This window comes from Eufriesea mexicana, unplaced genomic scaffold, assembly GCF_001483705.2.
Source record: "Eufriesea mexicana isolate 0111107269 unplaced genomic scaffold, ASM148370v2 scaffold5379, whole genome shotgun sequence".
NCBI classification, from domain to species: Eukaryota; Metazoa; Arthropoda; class Insecta; order Hymenoptera; family Apidae; genus Eufriesea; species Eufriesea mexicana.
Window position 1 is genome coordinate 12662 of NW_016913313.1, and position 10770 is coordinate 23431.

General features: G+C 32.3%; 1 protein-coding gene and 1 long non-coding RNA gene across 3 annotated transcripts in view; both read right to left on the minus strand.

The window, feature by feature from the left end:
- Nucleotides 1-6: 6 nt before the first annotated feature.
- LOC108552029 (uncharacterized) lies at nt 7-2505 on the minus strand. Of its 2 annotated transcripts, XR_001890522.1 has the most exons (7): nt 2424-2505; nt 2235-2341; nt 1380-1552; nt 1140-1236; nt 970-1070; nt 678-820; nt 7-319 (listed from the first exon to the last, which is right to left on the minus strand). It is a non-coding gene; the product is annotated as an uncharacterized LOC108552029 (long non-coding RNA). The 2 variants fall into 2 exon arrangements; XR_001890521.1 differs by having other exon boundaries at nt 1140-1552.
- A 1320-nt stretch (nt 2506-3825) lies between these two features.
- The window catches only part of LOC108552028 (Phosphatidic Acid Phospholipase A1), a 27890-nt gene continuing 20945 nt past the window's right edge, over nt 3826-10770 (minus strand). Inside the window, 8 exon segments of the mRNA XM_017906404.1 lie at nt 3826-4803; nt 5167-5500; nt 5817-6187; nt 6694-6698; nt 6743-7179; nt 7700-7877; nt 9156-9641; nt 10481-10770. Coding sequence (XP_017761893.1) covers nt 4560-4803; nt 5167-5500; nt 5817-6187; nt 6694-6698; nt 6743-7179; nt 7700-7877; nt 9156-9641; nt 10481-10770 — 2345 coding nt within the window. The 3' untranslated portion in view covers nt 3826-4559.

A 10770-nucleotide genomic window follows, 5' to 3' on the forward strand; every position in this document is an offset into this window, starting at 1 on the left:
GCGTCGTGTGTCTGACCCTTCCAGTTGAAACGGACACAGGCAAAAATCCAAATTTTCAAAATGCGTCAAGAATTATTGACGTCGATGCACAAATGGTCGACAAGTTTTCAGAAGCTATGACGCTCGTTCTCAAGAAGGCGAACGTTCTCTTTAAACAAACGACTAGCTGAAACGTACTGCTATTGGTTGCTTAGTCACTGCCATGAAGTGGGGCATAGAATAGAACAGCCAGTGAATGTCATTGGCGTTAGAGATGAAGTTGCTCTCAATTCTCCTCGGACGTGCAAGCGTTTGAAATTTATTGCCATATATAGGGGACCTGTGAAGATAACTGAAATTAATTCTCCACTGGTATAATTAAGTCATAAACGAGGAGCACGTGAGAATAACACGAAAATCATTTTTGTCGATTATACAAGTTTGACTTAAAGATATAAGATTTTTAAAAGTAGACGATAAATGCAAGGAATTTTGGAAAAAGTTAAAGATATTATTAATGTTATTTAATGACATAATAGTATTTTTGGGAAAAAATGAATTTTTATAATGAAAATTGTCTCCTTGTGATGTTAATTAATTCTGTTGTTTAATTTTAATTTGGGTTTCGTTTTTTGAACGATAAAAATCATTAATAGTATTTACGCGTTAATAGTATTTGCAAATTAAAATTAACTAACCTAGATCAAACCAAATTCAAACTGCTGTGGTCGCCTACAACAGTGCAGTGGTGAACCAGCATTACCAGTTGGGGATGAAATAGCTTCAAATTAAAAGTCGATGCAGCAACAAAAAGGCGTTCTTTTTCCAGATAATTGCTATTCTATACAACATAATAGAAAAAAATTTAATATAGAATAAAGGAAGTTTATAAACCTACGTGTAAAGAGCTTATCTATAATAAATTAACGCAGTAAATTAATATTATAAAGTATTTCATAAAAGAACAAAAAATTTTTTAAATTTACTCACTTGATTTTACGTGTATTTAACATTAATTTACTAGCACATTGATCAAAAGCCAAAGATTCGCTTCCATCTTACTCGTTGTTTCCCAGGGTATCATTTTAAATCTGAAAATATAATAATAAAAAGCGAAATATACAAATTTCGGGTTATTTGTTCGAATTTTGTTTTCATACCTTTTGCTTCAAATTGTATATATATATCACCGTGTCACACGTGATTTAACGTCAAACCCAGTCGAATTCTATCTTTCACCTGATACCTGCGTATCTTCTAAGAAAAAGACGAGATATGCATAGCGAGGTTCACTTGACACAAGCAACCACCATAAATAATTCGCGACTAGATATCGTAAACGTCATGCAGTTTTTCCAAGGTATAAATCACTTTTGCCGAGCCTCGTTGTAAAATCTTACCCCTACTTCACTTTCTGCTACAACAGCTGGACATAAACGTCTGTCCCCTGATGTGGTTGCCACTGTATACCGAAGCGGAAAGTTATATTCTATGGAGCATTACAATTTTACGTTGTAACGTCGTAAACATGTACGCCGGAACAAAAGATAAACTCGGGTTCAACCATTTTGATCTGCGAACAAATTTTGAAAATTGTTACTATCTAATGTTTATATTTATCTGTTTTAAAGTTAAAGCATAATATCGAGACATTTAATTTATACGTATGCCTAAAATAATTCAATTTAATCTATACGTATGCCTAAAATAATTCAATTTAATCTATAGAATATTATTATTAACTTTGTAGCATTTATTATCGAAACAAATTTTAATGAAGTTTTTTCTAAAATTCGTGAAATAAAAATATATTTATAAAAATAAATGGTAAACACTCTGTTCATGTTACTTTATTTATTTTAACGAAATACTGTTATCGATTCATACTTTACTAATCGTATTGACGTACAATATAAAATTTGTGATATTTTGTGATAGTTACAAATTGGTTCATATAGTGTTCTAAAAATACATATTATTTGACTGAAAAGTTCTAGATGTAAAAAATCTGTGCTTCTAAAATTCTACATAAACTATTCATCTGATATAGCCTCAATATGACAGCAAAAAATAATAATACAAATTAGATAAAACCGTATCAAGAAATCTCTACCAGGTTTGTCTTGTATAAATTGCACAACAGAAATGTCTGAAAGAATAAATTTCTAAATAATCTAATATGCTCTAGTTCACAATATTAATATATTTTTTCCCTAATGATATTATACTCCATTTCATAATCGTTTATATCTTACTTATATCTTCTGTCTCTTTCTTCCTAACCTCTTACACTAGGTACTTAGCTTTGTGACTTGCATCGAATTAATGAGTCCGTCCGACGCGCGATTAACGCAGCACCGACCTGTTAAAATATATTCACGACGTGGTAACCTTTCGTGCGATCGAAATTACAGCCAAAGGTGGTCATTATCCGGCATAAATACCTATAATAGTTAAGCGACGCAGAAGCGTTTCGCGTGAAAGCCATGAAGAAGTACAGCGGACGAGGTTCCAGTAACGGGAATGGAGTAGGAGTGGAAGTGGGGATGGGAGTGAGAGTGGGGGTCATATTTCAAACGCGGGCCGAGTCGGTATAGAAGGGACATAAAACACACGAGTCGATCAGCGAACGTCGAGTCGCGTAAGGCAACGGTACCTGCTGGTATAGTTGCATGTGCAAAGGCATTGCCCGCGCCTTTCAGAATCTAAGCGAAGCCACGAAGTATCGCGAAAAACTTAGTTTTGCCAAGACGATAAATCATCTTGAAATTCGCCCGGGCTGACAGGCATGTAGTTTTATGAGGGCCTGCACGCAAAATGCAAAGCAGCCCCCGCAGAGACCGTGGGCTTGCACCGCAATTAATTAGCGTTTCGTGATACCCGTGCATGTGCCGAACCACTCTTTTTTTATGTCAGCTAACTAAAAACTACTCGCACGATAAGCTAACGCCATTCGATGATCCCGAGGGACTTGTAGCACCGCTCCAAAGGACATGGAAGATCCGACCGGCGATTAACGACGCTGTGACGGAATTTTTACTGAAGACGGAAACGAACGATAACGGGCGGCACGGTAGGGGGTGCGGTTGATAGGAGAGGGGGTTGCTTTTTTCGCGTAACACGAAACGATCCCTCAACAGTCGTCTCAGGGTTTCACGTTCTTGCTGGAACGATGTCAGATTCACTGCTTTTTGTGTTTATGATGTAAAATATATGTAGGAAGACGAAAGTAAAAATTGTTCTTAATTCTGGAATGATTAAATATTAGTATGTTATACATATAATATACATAGGCAATAATAATTAAAATCGTATTATGCAGTTAAATAGGTGTATACAATTCTGATTTTATACCAATAAAAATTACCACTAGTTTTGCCAAAAGGAGTTATATGTTTCCAGTAATTGTAAGAACAAAAATTTCGAAGTCATTTTAACTAATTTGCTAATTTCTGTTACTCAGAACTTTGGCAATAGAGATTTGGCAACTTTAAATCCTGTAGTTTGGTTATTATATTTATCAAGTAAGTAAAATTATTCAGTTCTATTCTGTAATATTTTATTAAATTATTTCTTCTTTTAAAATATTATTTTCTTTTTACAAAAATTTCTATTCACAAATCAATTAAACCTATAAAAGTAAAAATCTCTGTACTAAGAAAATATATAATCAAATTTTCCTATTTCAAAAACTATAATTTGTAAATTATATATAAATTCACAATTAAATATTATTTCAATAAATACATTAAATTAAAAAAATTTATAATACGTGTCATACAAAAATAATATGTTAGTATCTTGTAATACATACCAAAGAACAAAAATCAAAAATGCATAGGGGGACAAGGTGCAAGACGATTAAAAAGAGGTCTGGCGAATAAAAGAATACGGTATTTTATTAAAATTCTTGCATCGATGAGAAGGTAGAGCTAAATTCTCATAGTGCGAGCGTATTTTGAAAAACTCCATATAACCTATATTTACGTCGTGTCCATTTATAAATCATATATTTAGAATAAACAATATGATTAATCTTCGTAACTTTCTTTTGTATTACAAAGTCTCACCTTCGTTCGCTTGCCCTATGTTAATATCCCTTAAATTTTTAATTAATGTTACAATATCTTCCACTTGTCGAAACATCGTATCGTGATAACCGACATAAAATAGTCCAACACTATATAATTTCCACGTTGCATCTAAGAATTAGATCGTTACAATTTATTTCGATTTTTTTCTTTTTATGCGAGACGTTTTTAGTGAATCATTTTCTTTGCTGGAACGTCGTCGCATAGGCCGACAATTCTAAACGGCTTTAAGCTATCGAGAACACTCGAAGGAACAATCCATTTGGGCAAAAGTTTAGAACGCTATAGCTGATTCGTTAACATCCTACATCAACTTTCATAGGAAACAGGAGAATTTGATTTTTACTAATCGTAGAATTTGTAGCTCGCATTAATATCAGGTACAATGCCCGCATCGACCTGATCACGTGCGACTCTGTGGTTCTGGACATCGCCTTGGCCATCCTTGTCGTCAAATTCTTCAACAAAACTTAAACGATTCCATTTTGATCATGACTTTTTAATAAATCCACTCTTAGGTGGTGGACCAACAGCTCTCTCGGATATAGGTGCAGTGGGATCCATTCCCATAACAGGTACCAATGGTGGTATTTCGTCGCATTTAGTGGACGATGGAATTAAAGATGGCGAAGCAGATGCTCGTTCTATGGACAGCGTTTGTTGTGGAAGTTGAGTATCTGTTTGAATACCAGAGGAGCCGTATATTTCCTTTAACATAATTAGCATAAGTATTAGAAAATGAAGTAATTAAGTTATAGTTATATGTTGTAGATGTAACGCAATGCAAATACTTTTGTGTATATTACAGATATTAAAAAATTGTTTATTTATTAGAAATATTTAAGGTATTATTTATTTCTTGTAAATATGATAATTTGTTACTTAATTCGACACTACTATTCTAAATAATATTTTAGCTACCACTGATATGATTAATAATGTCTGAATTAGCTCTACGATTAATGGTTTATTTAATATTAATTTTATTAACACAATTTAAAAATTTAAAATCTCTGAAAATTATGTTATGCCTTTATTATCTACCTCAACTTTACTTAATTCAAATTTTCCTTTAACAAAACAAAATTTCAAGAATTTTACTAACCAGTAGCAGACGTGGCTCGTTAGTGCAAAAATGTATTCGTTGATGTATTCGAATGGAGCTTCCTGAAGAACATAATCTATTCTCCTTCCGCCATTTAACTTGCCCACTTTGAATTCAGTACCGCCATCGTTATTAATTTGTTGATCCGTAACAGTTGTATTCTGCAATTGTTCCTCCATGACCTTATCAATTTCACGTTCCAGCGCACTATTATCCGGCTTGTGAAACACTGCTAATTGATAAACAGAGTTCCACGTGTTTCTCACGGAGTCCAGTAATTTCTGCTTCAAATCAGCTCCAACACGCGCCATTGTTTCCTTTAATTCTGAAGTATAAATAAAATTACAAAATTTATTCTGTTCTTTGGTTATATTTACATATTATCTTATATTCGTGAAAATCTAAAGGCCATTATTTTTCATAAATATAATTATAATAATTTGCAAAATAATTGAACATTTTTACTATAGAATATTCATCATAATATTAAGTCTAGCATACAAGATATCTTCTGAGAAACGTTCCAAGATAAATTTAATTTATTAACGTATAATAAGAGAATTTATTTTATTTAAAAAAAAGGAAATTAAAAAAAAAATTTAATTTAAAAAGAAGAAGAATGGATTCGAATAAACACTTACCCAAATGCATCCTCTTACGTCCCTTGTGGTGAGGTATCAACATGGGTCGATATTTGGGGGCGGCTGGATTAATGAGTGCCTCGACCCTGTAAGCTACAGGGTCGAATGGGTGGAATATATTGAAAAAAGCAGGGCACGTTGGTAATACGAAGTCTTCCCCGAGCATATCGATACCTCGAACTGTTACGAACATACCAATCGGACTGCCGAGAGCGAAAAAGGCACGTGGGTGAAAATGTAACTGTGTATAATGCATATAAGGCTGACCCGTTCCGGCAGCACCTACTACATAGCTTATTTTCTTACTAAGACGTCGCTTCATGACTTCGGATGATTGGGAGGTATTTTCAATGATAAATTATATTTCATGACTGTAAGGTTTAAACAAAAATTGAGTGTGTACAGCACTGTGTTATTTGAACTTTGTGCTTTTTAAAATAAAGGGACGTTAAATAAGAATAAATAAAAATATTAATTTAATATTAGTTTTAATAACATTAATAATTCCAAATTAAATAAAATTGAATTGCTATTGAATGAATAACAATATTGATTCAATGTTATTTTCAATAATATTAATAATTCTATATTAAATATAATTCAATTGTTACTGAAGGAATAACGATATTGATCCAGTACTGTTCAGAATAATATCAGTAATTCTATATTACAACAAATTTGTAATTGCTATTACATGAATAATAATTCAATATTATTTTCAATAATATCAGTAATTTTATATTAAAACTAATTTAATCGTTATTGATAAAATACCAATATTAATTCTATACAAGTTTCTTCTAAAATTTTTGTTTCACGGTAATAAAAAGTAATTAGAATTTTCATGTATAATATATCAGATAAGTTATTCTGAAACCGATTCTCTGCGTTTCTCTTTTACAATCGAATAGACATGATTTACTTACTTGTTCTTCGTTAGATTCGGTTTCATTTTCACTCAATTTATCATCCGGTAGCGGTTTCTGATGGCACAGAAGATCAAACAAAATTAAGCTACCCAACGAATGCCCGCCCAGATAAATCCCTCCTTCGAAATCTGGGTTTCTTTTTTTGAAAAGAGCGTGTAACCTGTTTATTTCGTTTCCAACCGTTTCTATAATGGTTTGACAATACACGGGACTAGTGTAGAAAAGTATGTCGAGCAACGTGTCATTGGTGAAATGTCGTAATTTCGGTATGCTGTCCAAGGTGATGGCCTGTAGTTTCTTATCAGTGTCTTCGGAGTGAAGCGTTGTGTGCCACGAGATTGGTAAAACTTCTATCCTGTTCACGATCCTTTGTTCACTTGCGGTTCGATAATGCGACTGGACTAACTGCAGTGAAATACTTCGAAATTCGTCAACTGTAAATGCAGATATAACAGAAATTGTTAGTCATATTATTGAATTATTGTAATATTATTTTTAAAATTTTATAGTGATACTAGTTATTTTATTTTAAATAAAAGACTTCATACATAGAAAAACTTGTATGATTGTAATTCTAGACAAAAATTTGAGAACCAAAAAACAAGAAAAAAAGTAAAAAAATTTCTTAAGTTATTATATATATCGATATGAAACGTTATATTATTTTTTGATAATGATATAATCATTTCTCAAGATTATTATTAAAAGTTGTTGACTTTAAAGAAAAATTGTAGAAAATTTAACTGTTTCGTAAAACAGAGTAAAATAAAAATTATATATAGATATATAAATATATTATAGATATATTTTATCAAACATTTGAATTTAGTTTATTTGATAAGAATTTTATATTTTATACTACTTGATAAAAAGTATTTTACTGAAAAGAAATTGGTATAGTGTATGTGTACATTTATATATTGAGTGAAGTTGTAAAAATAATTCTGTACGTACCAACTTCCTCTACACTTCGGAATTTCAAGTCACAGACACTTCCGATACCATGGACGAGGAACAGGAGATGATCCACTTTCTCAGGCTCGCCATCTTCGATATGAAACTCATCAAGGCCCCTTTTTATCACTCTGGGTCTACTACCAGCACCCTGTAAATATGTACTGTCCTCTGAGCCCTGTACAAATTGGGATTGAATATTTCCAACAGAGCAATTTGTGCGCCATGAAGAAAAAAAAAAGAAAAAAAAAAATGGAATGCATTACATTCTTGCCAAAAATAGCAATTTACGTAACATTGTACGAAGTATATAATATTGATCATTACTGTATAAATTATTTAATATGCTAACAAAATTACGGCAAATGTTAAACGAAAATATAATTTAAATAGCAAAGAACTACTATTCGCATAATTTCACTCTGTGTTCAATTTATGAATAATATTTTAATAAAGATAGTAAAGGAAATATATTTTATATTCTTAAAAGATGTCAAATACTTAAATTTCAAATTTGGCATAAAATTGAAGGACATGATATACGTAAAATAAATACATTTTTTAAACAGCATGAAATAACATAAAATATTAGATGACAAATGAATGGAAAGCAAAGTAAGTAACAAAAGCATGTAGCACATAGCACATAAATTGAATAAATATTAAATATTAAAATACATCGTATAACTGATGTTACTAATACAATATTTTAATGTAATATATAACATATTAAAGTCCGTGTGCACGTATAAATTTCGAATTTTTGTCATACATTTTCCAAAATAATACTTTTAAACAACGTACTTTAATCTGTTAATATATACAACTATAACATTTTATTTTATTTTATAACATTTTAACCATATAAAGGGTGCGGTTGTAAAAATTAAAATATTCCATATTAGATAAAAAGTCATCTGCGATTCAATTAATGAGAACAATAGTAAAACTAGTAGAGTAAAAAGTATACAAAAATATGAATTATAATAATCATTTTTAAACAAAGTATAAATATGCAAATGAATCCTTTGTAACAAATTGAAATACACATTCTTTGTAAATAGATAGCATAACTGAAGAATCAAATAAACTATTCCAAATCTTCACATCATAAATAGCTAAAGTATCTACAACATACATCACAAATAACATTATATATAACATGGATTATGAAATTCCCAAAACAATATACATATGAAATACAATTTAAAATTTGAAATAGCAAAAAATAGATGCAATTTAAAAATTCCAATAATAAAATACACAAAAATATAAATATGTAACAATTTAAAAATATTAATAAAAATATTTCGCGTATATCTATCAGCTCAACCGCGCCCTCCATAAGATTAATTATTATATATAATTATAAATATATATAATATACATTATATATATAATTATTAAATATAATAAAAATTGATAACTGCTATTAAAATGCAATAACGAAATTTACCGAGCTATTACCCCACGCAGTTGCCAGTTCAAGCGAAGAAGCAGTCATATAGTGAACCTGAACGGTGGCACTGTGAAAGACGATGTACTCCCCATTGCTCAACTCGATCTTTTTATTCCAAATGTTACTCAGGCACGATTGTTTATATTCTTCCTCGAGTTTAGTGGCAGTGCTTTCGTCGTAAGGAACGTATCTCGTCTCTGTGGGCCCTTTGAAGAACCATGAGCATCGTCTCACTTCCGTCGAGTCCCCGCTCCAGTAAACGGGTGATCTCTGACGTCGTAAAATGTCGACATCGTAACGACCACCGTCAGTGGCAACTATCGTTTCAGGGGTAATTTCTGTGGAATTGTGAACCTCTTCTAAGCGCAAGCTGTCCTGCATAGAGAACGGAAGCCATAGCACCTTGTTCTCCACTTTCTTGCGATAAAACCAGTGGTGGTACACCCCTCTGTACTGCATGCGTTTATTTGAAGAACCAGCGGCCTGAAATTTATCATAGAACGATGAATATTTATGGGTATTATGGGTTTGGTAGAATATAATCTACATGGTAGTTTACACGTTAAGTGCCACGCCGGTTCCCAGGGACCGGCACAGACTAGGACCAAAAGATGGTAACTTTTGGTGTTAAATTCTTTGCCATCCTTGGATCTAACGTTTGGGAATTCCTGTTATAAGTATCTCCGAGTTTTATGAACACTGTGGCCCACTTGACGGCCGAGTCTGGACCTGAACGGAACGGTAAGCAAAACGGCTGGGCACTTAACGTGTTAACTGGATGTATTAATGTTGAACATGAAATATCGATGAGAGAAAATTTTGAAGAGAGGGAATGGTAAGTTCTTTGATATTGAACTTTGAAATTAGTCGAAATGTTAGGTTTCAGAATTTCCGTTTTTCACGTTATCGAAATTGTGCAAAAATTTCAACGAGATCTTTGTCAAGACTTTAGTTATTCAGAGAAATTATAGATAAAAATTGAGTTTTCAATTTCATAACTATTTGCAATTTTAAAATGACAAAGCTTCTAATCCATCCCTAATAAATACAGAGAAAAATAGACATGAAAATTTATTCCCAATTAACATTATATTTTTAAAAGTATATAAATGGTCGGTGATTACAAAAGTGACCTATGTCAGTATTTTTCGTTTCAAAATTAATATATTACAAATTAAAGGAATTAATTACAATTCTTTGCTATTTTGTCAGAAATAGTTTTACATTGTTACACAAAACAAGTGATAAGATTGTTTCTTTTGAATTTCTGACATAGATCTCTTTCATGATCCTCGACACAGATATCACAATCATAATCTCACCAAGTTCTGAAAACTAGGAGGCACGTTGTCAGTAGTACCACGTGCAGCCAGTGGATTAACTGACATCTGCACGGGGTTCAGCGTAGCTGAACCCGTAGGTTCAGGTACAGTTGTCGCCGCTGAGCTCGTAATAGGGAACTCAATACCTATCCCACTCGTTATATCATATGTCTGACTTGGTGGAGCGAAGTTATTAAAATAAGATTGAGCGTTATTTGTCGCTGGATTCGCCACAGGCTGAGGCTGCAAGTAACCAGTTGTCGCACGGTTGGGCTCTTCAAATTCAGCAG